The sequence below is a fragment of the Panicum virgatum genome, chromosome 3K (genome assembly GCF_016808335.1).
Source record: "Panicum virgatum strain AP13 chromosome 3K, P.virgatum_v5, whole genome shotgun sequence".
Taxonomy (NCBI): Eukaryota; Viridiplantae; Streptophyta; class Magnoliopsida; order Poales; family Poaceae; genus Panicum; species Panicum virgatum.
In genome coordinates, this window is record NC_053138.1 from 17476092 (window position 1) to 17493916 (window position 17825).

The window sequence follows — 17825 nt, forward strand, 5'->3', positions numbered from 1 at the left end:
AAAATTTATGGCACATACCATTCGACATTGGGTAGGAATATTACAGTATTTCGTTGCCTTACAGGTGGGCTAGATATATTCTCTCAAGCCCTGTTTGAGAGGGCTCCGGCTCCGGCTCCGGCACTGTAGCATCACTGTAACACGGAGCCGGCGGAGCCACCCAACTCTGGCTTCGGGGGCTTCAGTGAACAGTATGCGTGTCAGTGAGAGAAGAGGAGGGAGGTGGAGGCGCTTCGGTGCACAGTAGCGCTACAGTGGATTTGGCAATGGAGCCGAGCCGGCCGAAGCGCTCCCAAACGAGCCCAAGTCTCACCCCACCCCCGACCGCTCCGCTCGCTAGTCCAAACTCGAAACCAAACCGGCGCTTCCCCCCACGTCTTCTCGAGTTCCCACGCGCCCGCTATATATCGCAACCCTCAATTCCCCACTCTTTTTTATCCCTTACTCCGCCATCCCCTCCCTCTCCCCTCAACCCCCAGCGCCCCCTCCCGCCGCCGCTAGGGTTTCTCCTCCCCTCGCCGCCTCCCCCCAAATCTCCCCACCGGAGCTTCTAGAGCCTCGCGCGGCCCCTCCACAGCAGCCATGAGCGACGGCAAGGACTCCCTCGACCTCTCCGGCCTCGGCGCCGCCGTTCCCAACTCGAACGGTTCGTTGCTTCGCCCCTCGATTTCTACCACTCCGCTGTTAGTGTTGCTGGGGGTGTGGTTGCTGATTGATTTGCGGTGGTTCCGATGCAGAGCTCAGCGCGGAGGATAAGGCTAACCTCGTGGCCTCGTTGAAGGTGAGGTCTCTGTTGCATTTTTTAGGGGCGGCGGTTCGCTGTTTTTTTGGTTGGGTTTTAGGAGGGATTGTGCTCATTTTGGGGGGAGTTTGGGGATTTTTGGATGAACTTATCCTGATTCGGTGTTTGTGCCCTTGCTTAGAACACGCTCGAGGGATTGGCGTCGCAGCATATGGACGTGCTCGAAGGCCTCGAGCCCAAGGTCAGGAAGCGTGTCGAGAAGCTCAGGGAGATCCAGGTATCGATGCTTCCACTTTTCTGGTTCAATACTGCTGTTTTTTGATGGTTTCTGCGGTGTTGGCTTGCTTTTATAGGGAGCTTGTTGCGTGAGTTCAGTGATTATGTTAATACCTGTTGAAAATGTTGTGGTGGTCGTGTACACTAGCACCAGAATTCCAGCATTAATAGAAGGTTCTGTTTAATAGCACCAGTTTAGGTTGCATGGTTCATTTTTGTTAAAGCTCGTACTCTCTACCTTTGCCTTTGATTATTACTTGAAGTTCTGGAGAAATGTTTGTATAATACTGTCACCCCCTATTTTCACGTCATGTCTCATCCACTGATTAGTTTGCCTACTTTTATATTTTTTTTACTGTAATGTATTGTTGGCTCCTGAGCTCAAGGTGGTTTGTAGGGATTTGGTTGGAGAATTTAGGAGACAGTACGATACATGTACACTTTATCGTTATAAATCTGACCATCTCAAAATGGCATATCTACTTCAGATTGTTCGGCTGTAACGTACCATTGGCTCCTTAACTCAAGGTGGTTTATTGGGATTTTGTTGGAGAATTCAGGACCCATACACTTTATCTTTATAATCTGACCATCTGAAAACCTCCGTTTCATGATTTGAAGCTTTGTTTCTTTATCAGTCGATACACGATAGTTCTTATACGTGATTGGACTTGTTTTACCTCGTGCAACATATTTCTGCCTTTATGTTATGCAGCTATCACCGTTATTTAAGGAGTGCAATTTGAATATATGATGCTGTAGATACAATTTGTGGTGATTTCATTACCCAGTGTTTACTGTCTTCCAGGGACAACATGATGAACTTGAGGCAAAGTTTTTCGAGGAGAGAGCTGCACTTGAAGCTAAGTATCAGAAGATGTATGAACCACTTTACTCAAAGGTAAGTTCGTTCATGTTTTGATACAATGATGTTGTATATGTTGTCCTCTATTTATACTATTGCAAACCCCTAACTGTTCTGAGAAACTCTCATCAGTACAACAGCAATTGCCACTAGATTACCTTGTAGATTGTTGGGAGTATATTTGGTAGGCTAGATGTTATATGGACTGCCATAAGTATTGCCTGAAGTCTCTGTACTTTATTTATATCGCCCGAGAGGCTCAATGCAATTCATCCCACACAATCTATCCTTCCTACATAGACAAAAGAGATGGATATTGTTTTGCGTGATCCAGAATACAAGAATTTTCCCTTCAATATTGCTGCATCCTATTCTATGCTATGAGCCATGATCCTTCTCATTGTTTTATTGGATCTGAAATTGACAGCGTTACGAAATTGTCAATGGTGTGATCGAGGTTGAGGGTATCACAGAAAGTGCAGATGAAACCCCTGCAGAGGAAAATAGTGGAGATGAAACCCCTGCTGAGCAAAAAGGTGAATGTAGATAATGGAATTCTGTATTAAAGATAAACATACCCTCTTGTTTTTATTTTGACTAAAATCACAATGCTTCACTGCAGAAGAAAAAGGTGTGCCAGCTTTCTGGCTTAATGCAATGAAGAACCATGAAATCCTGGCTGAGGAGGTGGAGTCTTGCATCTTTGTGCAATAATTTTCTTCTGAGAACTGTCAATACTCTGTTCCAACTTGTTGGCTCTTCATACATAAACCATTCTCTTGCTTGAAATAATTCTTGTCCTTCCATTTACAGATCCAGGAGAGGGATGAGGAAGCTCTCAAGTACCTTAAGGACATCAAGTGGTACAGGATCAGCGAACCTAAGGGTTTTAAGCTTGAGTTTCACTTTGATACAAATCCATTCTTCAAGAATTCAGTGCTTACAAAAACATATCACATGATTGATGAGGATGAGCCGATTCTAGAGAAAGCCATTGGGTAATTAACATTTCTGCTCTCTTGGAGTTCAACTCTTATTTTGGCTGGTTAGAAAATTTTACTACCACCTATGCTCATCAAATTCTTGTTTTTCAGTACTGAAATCGAATGGTACCCCGGGAAGTGCTTGACACAAAAGGTTCTAAAAAAGAAGCCGAGGAAGGGGTCAAAGAACACTAAACCTATCACAAAAACTGAAGACTGCGATAGCTTCTTCAACTTCTTCAGTCCACCTCAAGTCCCTGATGATGATGAGGAAATTGATGAGGATACAGTAAGTTTATAGCTTATTGGTACCTGCTCTTATGGTTAAACATGCATGCATGGACGTAACGTAACCTAACTTGACTTGATGCTTCCTTTTCAATAGGCTGAACAATTGCAGAACCAAATGGAGCAAGATTATGATATCGGGTATGTCGTTGTGTATGCTGTCTTATAGTGTAGTGGCTGCATTATGGATACAAATTATACTTCTGTTGATAGTGGATTCAATCAATTCGCTGATACGTGTAGATTTAGAGTTAGTTTCACTGATTCTAAACTCCCTTTATATATTTACCAGATCTACCATCAGAGACAAGATCATTCCACATGCTGTCTCATGGTTCACTGGAGAGGCTGCTCAAGATGATGACTTTGAAGGCCTTATAGATGGTGATGGGGATGATGAAGAAGAAGATGATGAAGATGAAGATGAAGAGGATGAGGAAAGTGGAGATGATTATGATACGAAGGTATGTAAACCTTGTCTCTTAAGAAGGAATAGCATTTTGATGTGTTATCTAGCTCCAGAATATATCTCTTGACATTTTTCCTCTTTGGAACAGAAGACCAAGGGAGCTGCCGGAGGGGATGGCCAGCAGGGTGAACGACCCGCCGAGTGCAAGCAGCAGTGAGGTGCTGCACATTGAATTTCTGCACACAGTGGATTCTTGCATGATGGAAGTTTGGTTCTGCTTGATGCAATGTCATTGAGTTGGTTTTGTGGGGCCCTTGGAGGGGCTTGTGTTGGTTTTGTGGAGTCGGTGGGGGGGATTTTTCTGGGACATGGTATCGCTATCATATGTTGGTAGTTTTGTCACTTGATGTATTGGGTTTCAGATATTATGTGCTCTACTTATGCTTTGAGTGATCATTGTTGCCAGCCTGGTATTTCTTATTGCACATACCGCTGGCTTAGCATGCTGTACATTCATGAAGCGTGTTGTGGAGAAATTTTGCTCTAGAGGAAAGCCGGAAAGGCTACTTTCACCTGACTATGTTTGCACATTGCATTTTACAGACATGGATGTTATATGCTACTCTACAACTTTTTGATCAGATGCTACCCTACGATGAGTGAGAATGCTGTGGCCCGTCTTCAAACGGTTCATTCTTTAGTCCGTTCCAGTATCCATTCTTTAATTCGTTTTAGCATGCTTATGCCTCTATGGGGTTGCATGGCTCCGTCTTTCAGATGAAGATGATTGACTTGATTTTGGGACTGCTAGCTGAAGAAAATTATTCCGTTCTAACTTATATATGCCCAGCCCAGCGGCTTCTATTTGGCCGTTTAGGAATGCAGGATTCTATTGGCATGGCAAACAATGGCTCTCATGTTATAAAAAAATAGAGGAAAAAGTTTAAGTTACTTTCCTCAACTATAGTCAAAGTTTAGATATTCTTCTAAACTATAATTTGGATCAATTTACTCTCTAAACTATTTATTTAGTTTATTTTACCCCATAATACAATTTGCCCTTTTTTTGTTACTCTATAAGTTAATTTTAATTTCAAATTTTGCAGAATAGTAGTGGACATCGCAATGAATATTTAGGAAAAAAATTTAAAAAATTTTACATTAGTTTTAATAATATAATTTTGAACTCCAATGAATAATTCATTATTAAATATTCTACTGTCAAAATAATGATAAAAATTATGATATATTTTTTTAACATGCGTTATGTTGTGTATTATTACTTTATAATAAAATTTTAACTTAAAACTCTACCTATGTATTGAGAAATGAAAAAGACAAATTTTATTAGGGAGTAATTTGAACCAAAAGTCAATAGTTTGAGAGGTAAAATGAATCAAATGATAGTTTAAAGGGTTATCCAGACTTCGGCTATAGTTAAGGAAAGTAATTTTTTTTTTAAAAAAAACATTGGCTCCCATCAGAAACAAACCAAGTCCGGTCGATGGTTGAGCGAGCGTCGAGGGTGATCCCAAATTTTCTTCCAATTTGGAAGACAACAAATGTGGTGAATTGGTGATTCAAACTTGGCAGCTGAGAACGTCAATTGCCCAACAAAAAGTTTGTAACAAAAAACTATACGCGCAAGCGCCTTGAGAAAGAGAGGGAGAGAAGGTGAAAGGGAAGAACTACCATGAGGTGAAATGAACAAGCCACATTGTTTAGAAGCACGAGGCTCAGTTACATCAAATGGTTAGTAAGAAGTAGGAAACCAGCATTCAGTTACAAAATGCTCGAGCTGCTGCTCACTGTACCTTTGGCCTAATTCCTTCCCCCATGTTGAATCCAAAAATCTGTGAAGGACCCCGCTATAGCTGTTACAACCTACCCCTATCCATGAACTTCTTGACCTCATCATACAAAACGAGTATGGCAGCCGCACCAGTGCTCCTAAATATGTTAGACAGTGCCCCACGGTAGAAAGACCTGACACCCTCAAGCCTGTATATCTTCCTCCAGCAGTCAAGGGTGCTGCTGTACATCTGCACCTCCATCCCCGACTGCATCATCATCCTTCGCCGCACAGTGTCCAGCGGATAGGAGATGAGCCCTGCCATGGATGTGACAGCCTGTGCTGTAATCCAGCGCTGCCACAAGGGGGACTCCAGAGGCACGAGAACATCCTTGGCGGTGTCGAAGCCACCAAAGTACAGGCCCCGGTGGACAACCATCCCATGGAGTGATGCTGGCAATCCCCTGTAGATGCCCCTGATACCATTTTTTTTGTAGATGGTTTGGATAAAATGGCGAATGCCTCTGAACTGACGGGTGTCGGTCCGGCCAATATCAGCAGCAAGACGAGTATGGGCAATGTCGAGCGGATAGATGAGAACCAGGGTAGTACATCCAGCAGCAGCACCAGCAAAGAAGTTGGTAAGAGCGATAGAAGCTAACTTATCGTCTGCTGAGGTTCCGGCATCTTTCAGTATGTTCCTGTACAGATCCTGAAAGAAAAATGGTAATGGATTAGAGATAACTATCTGAGTTCTGAGAGGTAATGGATTAGAGATGACCATCTGAGTTCTGAGACTATCTCAGGAGCTAACAATCACTCTTGTAAAAAGAGCATGTATTTGTATTACAACATCATGAGCATACTCACCAAACCTTCTAAGTTTACTCATATACTCTTGGTTAGTTAAGAAAATGAACATCATGCTCATGTACAAGGAACATGTTACACGCTAGCTGTAAAAGGCTGATGCAAAAAAAAAAAAAAAATCTTAAAGATGTGAGGCATATAACAGGCAATGCCCATGTACAGTACAAATTCAAGTCTCACTCCAAGACTTATATTACCTGGATATGGTGCATCATTTAGTGTCCTAACCATGAACCTCTAACTTGAGGCTTTTAAAAAAATGAAGATCAAGAACAGCAGATAGCTTTATGTATTGGTAAAGAAAAACTATTGGTTAGTATGGTTACAGTCTTGGTAAAACACTGATAATATGTCTACTATGGACTTCACTTCATAGTCAGTAATGCTCACAAAATCAACTACCGTTCACATCACAATATGGCATACCTTCCAAAAGCACGTTACAACATTGTAATAAAGAATAAAAAGATGACATCATGAATCTATGATATTTGCTACATTCCAAACAGCAATGCCAATTGCCAAGTCCGATAGATACTCCAGAAACTATATCTGGAACTCTATTGTTCATTCAAGACAATAACTGTTATTTAAACATAGCCTCTTGTCATCTTGTGAAAAAACTGTTCGATAGTTCTAATCTTCAGCAACCAAGCTTTCGTAGCAAAGTATTATGTGCCATTAAATTATACGTCAAGAGAAACAACGGCGACTGAACCCACAAGTAAATCCCCTGGTCTTTTTTTAATGATTTGAACAAACTTGATGGAATCAAGAAACCAAATATTCATTGTAGTGATATCAGCCTAACAAGATTCGACAATATAACAGTATTAGCATAATACCATCCTAGGAATCAACCGTTAAAATTCTGCTCACGGATTATCCCGAAGGCCTGGATCCTCGATAGAAAAAAAATGATCACTCGAATTTCAACGAATACAACTAGTCTAAAAAGTGCAAAAATATATGCACAAAAGACAGCGTTCACTATTCAGGGGTACTTGCTAGCATCTAGTGCTCTCTGACAATGATCCCTTTATTCTCTCACACTTTTGCCATTTGTGGTGGGAAACATTTATGTCTAGAAAGCGAAATCCCACCCAAATATCATTTGTTGTCAACAAAGAACGAAGAACCAACAGCAGCAACCCAATATTCTTTCATTCACACCGCACGCTGCAGGCCCAAACACGGATAGTACTGGATGCCCGATGCCCCCAAGGTCCGAAACCAAGCAACCACATACTTTTCCATACTCCTGACTGGCGTATATCGCAAATACGCCAAGCATAGGGATCAAACGAGGAATGGAACCACGAACCTAAAACAAAATAATCACAGGATTGCATTTGCATCTGACCCGATGTGTCCTCCGACAGCAGCTCAAGCAAAACATGAGTTCTTAGCTTGTAATGCACGAGAATCAATGGAACGGAAGCGAACAGACAAAGGACGGCGGGGGGGTTTGCGGGTTCGGGAAGGGAAGGAACCTTGAGCGAGAAGTTGAGGGCGACGGAGGGGTAGTACCGGATGACGCCGGTGCCGTTGCCGCGCCAGAGCGAGAGCAACCCCTCGTCCCGGACGGTGCGCGCGACGCAGTCGGCGAAGCCCCGGAACCTGCGCGCCCTGCCCAGCAGCGCGGCGTTGCCGTCCTGCGTCTGCAGCAGCAGCTTGACGCGCTCGATCGGCGCCACCACCGTGTGCACCGCGCCCCCCATCACCGCCCCCGCCACCAGATCTCGCTCGAACTCCCACACCGGCCCCGCCGCCATCCCCGCCGCCGCCGCCCCGCGCCCGCCCCGCTCCCGCCGCCGCCCGATGGACTCCTCCACCCCCGCCCGCGCCGCCGCCTCGTCGCTCATTCGCCTCCCCCCTTTGGACTCCGCTGCTCGCTCTCCTCCCCCACGGCGCCGCTGTGGCCTGTTTCGGGCGCGGCGTCCAGAGACCAGAGAAGCTGAGGCCTCCCCCACCTCAATAGCAGTTACAGCTCTAGTACTACCACTCACACTGTGCTACTGGATTCGGCGTGCCGGCGTGCGTGCGCGCGTCGCATTCGGAGGACTTCTTCTGTGCTCCGGGTTGGGCTCGACCACTTGCGTCTCTTTGGGCTCGGTGAGCGCATCGGGATGGGCTTCCAATCCATCGGATGCGTGGCGTTGCGTCGCGTGTCCGTCCGTCCGTTCCGTCTTCTCTCTCCCTCATCCATCGATCTCGATCCTATCCTCCTCTACGGATGCCATGCGGGGCCCGCCTGTCACTGTCACCGCGCTGCCAGCGACGCGAGCGGAATTTGTGAACGAAATGGCCTGCCTCTCCGGCTCTCGCTTTCATGATCAGGGAGGCCGTGGCCAGCAGCTGTGTGCAACGACGAATGGATCAGACTGGCCTGGCACGGACTTTTTTCGGATCAGAGAGCCAAACTGATCGGCACTGTTTAGTTCGCGAAAAAGTTTGGGTTTTGGTACTGTATCACATTTCATTGTTACTTGACAAATAATATCTAATCATAAACTAATTAAGCTTAAAAAATTCATCTCGTGCTAATCAGTTAGACGGTATAATTAGTTATTTTTTTCAACTACATTTAATGCTCCATGCATTATCCGAATATTTGATGTGACGGGTACTGTAGAAATTTTTTTGAGAAGTAGACAGGGTTGAGTTTGATTCGGGCATCAGAAAGTCTAGCAACCTTCGAGTCCAGATAACGCCATCTCAATTGGGATCGGAACCAAGGAATTTCATCAGGTTCGTTCACGGCTGGTCTCGCAGCGTTCTACAGTTTCGGACGCAAGGGCGGCGTGCTCTGGAGATGGGGCCTGACGAAGCCCAGCACGAGCGAGGTCAGCTCCCGCTCGTGGCCGGCGAACCGGTGGTTGGCCTCGGCGATGATGCGCAGCTCGTGGTTGGGGACGTTCGCCGCGAACCGCCGGGCGTCCTCCGCCGGGACGATCTCGTCTTTGGCGCCGTGGATCGTGAGAACCCTGCGCATCGATATCAGAAGAGAGTCTGTGTCAGGGAAAGGAAAAGGGAGCAGATGCCTGTTGGATGAGGTGTAAGAGGTGTGTGTGCCACCTGCAGTCTCTGCAGATGGCACGGCTGGAAAGAAGGGTATCGGTGCTCCGACGATCTTCCAGGCTCGCTTTTGACACCCGGTACTCCACCTCCCCTGCGTGAGAACAAAAGGATTGCACCGGCCAGTGAATTTTACAAACAAATCCTGAGACAATGATGTTTCTAGCCTGTATTCATGTTTGATACCGGGGCTTAAAAAGATGCTGCACACTGTAAGCCGTCTTAGGCTGCTATTCTATTCCCTAAAGTTAAGGCTTTAGATTTTTTTTTTGTATTTTTTGTGTTTAAGTTTCTAGCTGCCCAGCAGACTAACTCTGTGATACCTGCACTGAACCAAAAAAGAATAAAGCCTTCATTGACACCAACCCTGTTAAAAAATATTGGCATCAAGGCCCACTGCATCATGCCAGTGGTAGAGCTATCACTATCATCAGTAACAAAAAGGCATTTGCAATGGAAGTGTGAGTGCTATGACCCACTTTATAATCGTTCTACTACATTGGCATGTGTCCTAGTTTGGAAAGAGTGAGCCGAACCACCGACAATATAGTTTAACTTTTGATAGTTCCAAGATTGCGGAAGATCAGATGCATTTCTTTGACCTTGTACTATTTAATTATAAAACGTTACAATATTCAATTCAATTAGAGTTATAGCATGATGTGGACTGCTCTATTATTAATCGAATGAGATAACAAGTTTAGCAGATCGGATCTCCCCTGGCTCGCCCTCACGCAGGAGGCTCTGAGCATCTCAAGGTTATCCTTCTGCTTGCCCACAACGCACGCCAATGACTAGGCTAAATAGCCTGTATCCTAACAAACCCTTCCTATGAATAAGCCTAACAATCCGGAATTACCAAATAAAGACGCCTAGTTTGTTGTGGACGTCGGCTGCTTGCCCCTGCGCTGGTATTTCTTTCCAAAGATTGTGTCCACAACACTTCCCCCCCTGACCAAAAAGCTCGTCCTCGAGCTTGAAATCAGAGTACCGATCTTTGAACTCCTGGAGGGGCTCCCAAGTCGCTTCTGCTGAGCTGCGCCCCTCCCACTGAACGAGAAGATCCCACGAGTTCCTGCTTGGCATGGCACGCAGGACCTTAGCTGGAACAGGCACCGCGCGCCCATTAGCAATAGGCGGCAAGGATCCCATGATCGTCGGAGGCTCTCCCTGATGCTTCTTGAGGTAGATGACATGGAAAACATCGTGAATACGAGCCTTAGCCGGTAGCCGCAACCGATAGGCAACAGAACCGATCTTCTCGATCACCTGAAACGGCCCATAGAAACGTGGCGAGAGCTTCGACTTGGTACCGTCAGTGATGCCCGTCGCCGTGCGCTGGTGAAGACGAAGCCACACCCAGTCGTTCACTTGGAACGCTAGGTCCCTGTGGAGCTTGTCGTGGGACGTCTTCATGTAATCCTGTGCTTGAAGGAGACGGTCCCTGATCTCCGCCAGGAACGTGTCGCGGTGCTGAAGTTGCTTGGCCACCGCGACAACACGCGCCATCCCAGGGTCGTACTGCACCAAGGTAGGCGGTGGCCGTCCATAGACGACCTCGAACGGCGTTGCCCGAAGCGCCGTCTGGTACGACGTGTTGAAGCAGTATTCCGCCCATGGCAACCAGCGGAGCCAGCTGCGCGGGCGGTCGCCCGCTAGACATCGCAGGTACACGCCCAGCACCCGGTTAGCCACCTCCGACTGGCCATCCGTCTGTGGCCGGAACGCCGAGCTGAGGCGAAGCTTCACCCCGGCGAGAGAGAAGAGCTCCGTCCACAAAGTGCTGGTGAAGACCGGATCCCTGTCACTGACAATGGAGCAAGGAAAACCGTGGAGGCGCACAATGTTGACGAAGAAGGCTTGAGCGACCGATAGCGCCGTGTACGGGTGACCCAATGGCACGAAGTGAGCCATCTTGGAGAAGCGGTCCACCACCGTGAGTACGACCGACTTGCCGCCGATCTTGGGGAAGCCTTCAACGAAGTCCATGGCGATGTCGCTCCACACCGATGACGGAACGTCGAGGGGTTGAAGAAGGCCGGCCGGGTGGAGATGCTCCGTTTTGTTCCGTTGGCACACCAGGCAGCCGCGGATGTAGTCGCGTGTGAGCTTGGTCGCCTGCGGACAGAAGAACGACGCGCGCAGCCGGGCGAGCGTCTTCTGGACGCCCTCGTGTCCTGTTCCGTGGGCGTGGTCGAGCAGCTGGGGCCAGAGCGCTGACGACGCCGGAACGTAGATGCGCCCGTGATGCAGAGTGAAGCCGTCAGCCTCGGTCCATCCTGCGCCCGCGGTGCCGTCAAGGATTTCTTGGCGTTTCGTGACGAGCTCGGGAAGCGACGCCGCTTCCCGTCGAAACGCATCGAAGAGAGGAAATTCCGGCCGGGAGAGAGACTGGGCCAGAACCCTCGCGCTTGGTTCATGTTCATCACGCCGCGAGAGCGCGTCAGCGGCCGCGTTCTGCTTGCCGGGCTTGTACTCCACCTGAAAACTATATCCAAATAGTTTGCTTACCCAGGTATGTTGGGGGATGGTGGATAGACGCTGGTCCAGGAGATGTTTGAGACTGCAATGATCCGTGCGCACAAGGAACTCCGTCGTCCACAGATATGGCCGCCAGTGTCGCACGGCCTGCACGAGGCCAATAAGCTCGCGTTCGTAGGCTGCGAGCTTGGCGTGCTGTGGGGCGACCGTCCGACTGAAGAAGGCGATCGGGCCTTGACCCTGGTGCAGCACGGCGCCAAAGCCCGATCCGGACGCGTCGTAGTCGACGACGAACATCTCGGCGAAGTCAGGCAGCTTGAGCACTGGGGCCGACGTCAGTGCACGCTTGAGGTCGTGGAACGCCGCCGTTGCCGCGTCGCCCCACCGGAACGCGTCCCGCTTGAGGAGAGCCGTCAGTGGGGCGGCGATGACGCCGTAGTTGTGGATGAAGCGCCGATAGTATCCCGTGAGGCCCAAGAAGCCACTGAGTGCCTTGAGGGAACGCGGCAGGGGCCAGTCCTGCACCGCCTTGATCTTGTCGACGTCCATGGACACCACACCGTTCTCGATGACGTGGCCCAGGTAGTGAATCCGGCGTTCCCCAAAGGAGCACTTGGAGCGTTTCAACACCAGCCCATGGTGGCGCAAGGTGCTGAGGACCGCGCGCACGTGCTGCAGGTGTTCCGTCTCGGTGCGGCTGAAAATAAGAATGTCATCGAAGAAGACAAGTACGCACCGACGCAGGAACGGACGAAGGACCTCGTTCATGAGAGCTTGGAACGTGGAAGGAGCGTTTGTGAGGCCGAATGGCATCACCAAAAACTCAAAATGGCCGTGGTGTGTGCGGAACACCGTCTTGGCCACATCATCAGGATGCATACGGACTTGATGATATCCGCTGCGGAGGTCGAGCTTGGTGAAGAAGACGGCGTCCTTTAGTTCGTCCAAGAGCTCCTCCACGACAGGTATGGGAAACTTGTCCCTGACCTGTTGAGAGCCCTGTAGTCTACGCAGAAGCGCCAAGAGCCGTCGCGCTTGCGGACCAGCAGAACCGGCGACGAGAACGCCGATGTACTTGCCCTTATGATGCCTTGTTCCAACATCGCCTGGCACTGGGCCTCAATTTCGTCCTTGAGGAGTTGAGCATACCGGTACGGACGCACTGCGATCGGCGGCGTGTTTGGCAGTAGATGTATCCGATGGTCCAGGGGCCGTGGGGGTGGCAATCCCACCGGAGTCGTGAACAGGTCGTCGAACTCGGCGAGCAGGGCCTGTAGAGGATTGGTGCCCTGAGTCGCCGTCAGCCGCGGGGATGGCACGGCAGTGACCCCAGTCCACTGCACCTTGTGATCATGGCGCCAGAAGGTCATGGATAGCTTGTCAAGGTCCCAGACCATCGGTCCCAGGGTGCGCAGCCAGTCACACCCGAGTATCAGATCGTAGCCCACCAACGGAATTGTGTAGAGGTCGATGGAGAAGGGTTCGCCGGCGATGTCCATGTGCGCCCCTTGACAGACCCCTGTTGTGGGAACTCTGTCGCCATTGGCGACTGCCACCGAAAGACCCGGTCGTGGTACCGGTTTGAGGCCAACACGGTGCGCCGATGTGTCGGAGATGAAGGAGTGAGTAGAACCGGAGTCGATCAGCGCGATCATGACGTTGCCCCCGATCGTCGCGCGGAGCTGGAGTGTGGAGGACGTGCGGATGCCGGTGACCGCATTCACCGAGATGGTGATGTCGTCCTCCGTTGTGCCGTCGTCGGAAGCGTCATCGTCACCGAGCTCCAGGTAGTAGATGCCTTTGCCGGAGCAAACTTTGGCATGTTCCCTGGAGAATTTCTCAGGGCAGTTGAAGCACAGCCCTTCGAGACGTCTCTGGGCCATCTCGTCTGGTGACAGGCGCTTAAAACGGCCGTCCGTCGGTGAAGGCGCCTTGGGTGGAGCGGTCGCCGAGCTGGCCATCGTGGCGCTTGGGGTCGACGTCGAGCGAGACGAAGCGGCTAGGGGGCGCTGAGACGCACGAGACGGTGCGCGCGATCCCGTGGCGGCCAGCTCCGTAGACACATGTTGGCGACGTTCAAACGCGCGGGCGAGCGCCATGGCGTCCTCCAACGTCGCGGGCTTCTGCAACTTGACGTCGGTGCTGAGGGGCTGTTGTAGACCCGCCGTAAAGATTGCGATCTGCTGCGGCTCCGTGACGTCCGCGCAGCGCGCCAGGAGCACGAGGAACTGCTCCTGGTAGTCGTCGACGGTGGACGTGCGGCGGAGTTGGGTGAGTTCGCCCAGCGGGTTGCTGCGGAGCGGCGGTCCGAAGCGCCGGTTGATGCCATCTACGAAATTCGTCCAAGATGGGACGCCCTGATTCTTCTCGAGGCGGTAGTACCACTGGGTCGCGGCGCCGTCAAGGTAGAAAGACGCCGTCGGAACTTTGAGATGCTCCGGTGTGCCGTAGGCGCGGAAGAACTGCTCTCCCTTGTGCAACCACGTGATGGGATCGTCGCTGCCGTCGTACTTGGGGAAACGCAGTTTGTGGCCGGGCACCGACGGGGGGCCGGACGACGAAGCGTCGTGAGTGTCGAAGCGGCCTTGCTTGTCCAGGAGCTGTGTCTGGACGTTCTTGACGGAAGCGGAGATGAGGCTGGCTTCTTGGCGAACGGAAGAGATTTCACCGTCCATGCGTTTGCCAAGATCGCCCACCATCTTCACCAGCTTGTCGAACATGGCTTCCATGGAGGCTTGAGTGGCCGGCGTGCTGTCGCCGACGTCGGGCATTTGCGGTGGATTTAGCGGCGCGCCGGGGAAGGGGAATGTGGCGGCGATAGCGGATTGGAATCAAGCCGAGGAAGGACCTAGACTGATACCAAATGATGTGGACTGCTCTATTATTAATCGAATGAGATAACAAGTTTAGCAGATCGGATCTCCCCTGGCTCGCCCTCACGCAGGAGGCTCTGAGCATCTCAAGGTTATCCTTCTGCTTGCCCACAACGCACGCCAATGACTAGGCTAAATAGCCTGTATCCTAACAAACCCTTCCTATGAATAAGCCTAACAATCCGGAATTACCAAATAAAGACGCCTAGTTTGTTGTGGACGCCGGCTGCTTGCCCCTGCGCTGGTATTTCTTTCCAAAGATTGTGTCCACAACATAGCATTAGCAGAGAATGAATACAATATCACATAAAGAAAGCTTATACCTTTTTTATTCTTGACATCTATGTACCCATCTTTATTTATTCTCTGCATGAAATTCCTCCCAAGGCGCCCATCAATACCTCGCTCTAATGCAAAACGGCCAGAAATGTTCACAATAATGGGAACATCATTGTACTTGGAAGCATATAGAAGCACAGCATTTCCTCCTGAAGGTAAGGAATACAAGTATCAAGACCATATGACGTAAATTGCATTGTTTATTACTCAGAAAGATGAAAGCACATCATGAGAAAAGGAATGTCATGCAAACTTGGCCAAGTATTTTGAACAATAGGAGTAAATGAAAAATCTGAAATTATTCTCCTGCAAACAATAGTGGCTAGCGGCTACTACCAATATCTGCTCAGACATTCAATTTACACAAAAAACTAAGGGAGATCAGAATACATATACATGGCAGGTATGCACGCTAAACTACTAAAGTGATTACTTTCAGTAATACTGAATGTTCCTCAACTTGTCCTTCCACCAAGCAACTAACTCAGAAAGCAGTACTTCAACTTTGCATCCCTACCAACTTTTGATGGCAACTATGCAAGTTAATGCAATTCTTGTACATGAACATATACTTCACTGTGCATAATAGGCATCAAAGAAAAAGGAAAATGTAGATATAAACAATATTGCATATGTCAACAGCTTAACTACCTTTGCTATGCCCAATAAGAGCAATTATATCATATTTCTGTTTTGAGAAATATAATACTACAGAGCGCAAATCAGCTGCCTCTTTTCTGTAGCGTCCATATTGAAATTCACCTTCACTTTCCCTTTTAAAAAGAATGAGCAAAAATAAGTATAACACCAGAAGACAAATTCAATGTGGCTGTCAGAAAAAAAAAATACTCATGTGTCACTAGTATAGAAATTGGAGAATTATGGTTTAGACCAATAGATGGCATGGTATAAATGTTATGAAACACTTTAACCCAGAGCTGAAAGTAAAGGTCTACGATTAAATGTGCTATCATGCCATTTGCGGTAGGCACTAAAAGGTGTTTACAGATGGCTTACCCATTTCCAGAAAAATCAAAACGAAAAGCACTGATTTCTTCCAATGTGAAAGCAGCAGCAAGGTCAACCAAGATGCTGTCATCCTGCAAGTTTTATTCAGAAGTGCTAGATTATTAATAGTGATGGTAATAGTATAGTGCTCAAGCAGAAACATTTTGACTTTTTATACATAATCCTTTCTGCTCTATCTTGTGATTCCCATGGGATTTATCTCTAGCTTAACCCAACCTGCTCGGATTAAAAGGCTTCATGCTGATATTGTTGTCATACATTGACAACATATGATTGTTGTGGCAGGTAGCAGTCTGTTATTCTTGCTCATTCCTTTACAATACGAATAGCAAGACCTGTATTGCACTTCAATTTGTATCACATTGACATAAGAAAACAGACTGTACATCACAGATGGAACAAATTTTTCCTAGCAACAGTTTGCCACAAAAAATTAAAAAAAAAGGAAGGAAGGAAGAAAGAGAAAACAGTTGGGCCAACACTGTCATAGCATCTAGAATGTTACATCTTGAAAGAGAAGAATACAAATAAAGCAGTACCACACCTCATCCCAACCCAAAAGAATAATCTTAGCAGATCAAACATGAACCCATACAAGAATATTCAGATATTTGACATTCAAACTAGATTTATACTCCTATTTATCACTTCACTCGACATGCTCATAAAGTAGTCACAGGGAATTAGTGTTGAAGAGAATTAGATACTAAATATCTCTTTACACTATATTGTTCCAACTTCCAACGATACAATATATGACAGCAACACAAGTATGGGGGAAAAAGACATTAAACGTATGATAACCTTTAGATGGCTACACTCAATATCTAATATACTTGAATGCGATTGCTACAAATGGTACGGACTTGCCTTTGTGGCTCGGAATCCATGACAAAGGATCACAAGTTTCTTCGAACTTGTTTGATGTAATAAACCAACAAGCTTCTCCCCATGCTCATTCGGAATTATAACTCTTTGCTCACGAAGAACTGTAAAACCATCACACAAGTACAAAAATCAGAGTAGGAAATAACATCGAAATCAAATATGTTATCAAGTATAAATCAAGATTCTGCAACTTTACAGAGCTCAAGCCTTATAACTCTTCAGAAAATCAACTATGTTAGTACACACCAAATAGGACCTGGCCTAGTGCAGGCTCACAATCTGACCTGTTTTTAAAGTGGAACAGTAGGGAAGTGGCCAGAGCATGCTATGCAGTGCTTGCCAATTTTAGCTAGGCCAAAAATGGCATCCAACCAAGCAGGCTCTAAATCTCTAGAATTGGGACTAAAATTCTGAAGTCCACCATGTCTAACTGGAGTTGATCATGTGATCTCCACAACTCAACTGAGGTTGCAAAATCCTAATATCATGCTACCCTATAAAATGTCCTCAATCACACAATCACGGCGGAAAGGAACAGATCGATTGAGAATTCAGTCACCAGCATGAGGACTGTGGGGGGCTCTTACCTGGGGACTGCGGGGGTTTCTCCGCCGGCATGGACGAGGAAGGCAGGTGAGGGAGGATCCCCCGAACCGCCTTGCCTCAAAGCGCAGTCACCTACGAGATACGCGGCTCGCCGGAGGGCCGCGCGCGCGGAAGGAGGAGGAGAGTTTGCGATTGCGACGCGGGCAGAGAGCCTGAAGAGGAAGGACTCGAGCACTGGAAGAAGAGAAGGAGAAGCCGGGCATGGACGGTCCAGATTTTCCTTCGCACAGGATCGAACGGCGCTACACGCGCATAGCAGTCAACACTCGCCAGCGTGGCACCGCAGCTTTGTCCAGACTCCGGACA

At 48.1% G+C, this 17825-nt stretch overlaps 3 protein-coding genes across 3 annotated transcripts; 1 reads left to right on the forward strand and 2 right to left on the reverse strand.

Moving 5' to 3' along the window:
- Positions 1-432: 432 nt before the first annotated feature.
- Positions 433-4185, forward strand: LOC120697990 (nucleosome assembly protein 1;2). The gene is made up of 11 exons (XM_039981401.1): positions 433-646; positions 738-781; positions 924-1019; positions 1827-1919; positions 2311-2419; positions 2506-2570; positions 2697-2881; positions 2978-3155; positions 3252-3295; positions 3447-3618; positions 3712-4185. Exons 1-11 carry the CDS (start codon positions 583-585, stop codon positions 3778-3780), a joined length of 1119 nt encoding a protein of 372 aa, XP_039837335.1. The 5' UTR covers positions 433-582; the 3' UTR covers positions 3781-4185.
- Positions 4186-5234: 1049 nt separating this feature from the next.
- LOC120697991 (probable ADP,ATP carrier protein At5g56450) lies at positions 5235-8204 on the reverse strand. Its single transcript, XM_039981403.1, has 2 exons — positions 7719-8204; positions 5235-6067 (listed from the first exon to the last, which is right to left on the reverse strand). Exons 1-2 carry the CDS (start codon positions 8088-8090, stop codon positions 5441-5443), a joined length of 999 nt encoding a protein of 332 aa, XP_039837337.1. The 5' UTR covers positions 8091-8204; the 3' UTR covers positions 5235-5440.
- Positions 8205-8776: 572 nt separating this feature from the next.
- LOC120697993 lies at positions 8777-17731 on the reverse strand. The gene is made up of 7 exons (XM_039981404.1): positions 17501-17731; positions 16896-17014; positions 16014-16096; positions 15648-15769; positions 14981-15145; positions 9304-9397; positions 8777-9212 (listed from the first exon to the last, which is right to left on the reverse strand). Exons 1-7 carry the CDS (start codon positions 17529-17531, stop codon positions 9005-9007), a joined length of 822 nt encoding a protein of 273 aa, XP_039837338.1. The 5' UTR covers positions 17532-17731; the 3' UTR covers positions 8777-9004.
- Between the last annotated feature and the right edge of the window lie 94 nt (positions 17732-17825).

What these genes read in the sequence shown, in the direction of transcription:
- LOC120697990 (XM_039981401.1), top strand. Translation starts at nt 583, where the DNA reads ATGAGCGACGGCAAGGACTCCCTCGACCTCTCCGGCCTCGGCGCCGCC. An exon ending in ACCTCGTGGCCTCGTTGAAG is followed by an intron (nt 782 to 923) that starts GTGAGGTCTCTG and finishes GCCCTTGCTTAG; the next exon opens with AACACGCTCGAGGGATTGGC. An exon ending in ATGAAATCCTGGCTGAGGAG is followed by an intron (nt 2,571 to 2,696) that starts GTGGAGTCTTGC and finishes TTCCATTTACAG; the next exon opens with ATCCAGGAGAGGGATGAGGA.
- LOC120697991 (XM_039981403.1), bottom strand. Translation starts at nt 8,090, where the DNA reads ATGAGCGACGAGGCGGCGGCGCGGGCGGGGGTGGAGGAGTCCATCGGG. An exon ending in CCCTCAACTTCTCGCTCAAG is followed by an intron (nt 6,068 to 7,718) that starts GTTCCTTCCCTT and finishes TTTTTCTTTCAG; the next exon opens with GATCTGTACAGGAACATACT.
- LOC120697993 (XM_039981404.1), bottom strand. Translation starts at nt 17,531, where the DNA reads ATGCCGGCGGAGAAACCCCCGCAGTCCCCAG. An exon ending in GAAACCCCCGCAGTCCCCAG is followed by an intron (nt 17,015 to 17,500) that starts GTAAGAGCCCCC and finishes ATGGTTTTACAG; the next exon opens with TTCTTCGTGAGCAAAGAGTT. An exon ending in AGATGTCAAGAATAAAAAAG is followed by an intron (nt 9,398 to 14,980) that starts GTATAAGCTTTC and finishes GTTCTCACGCAG; the next exon opens with GGGAGGTGGAGTACCGGGTG.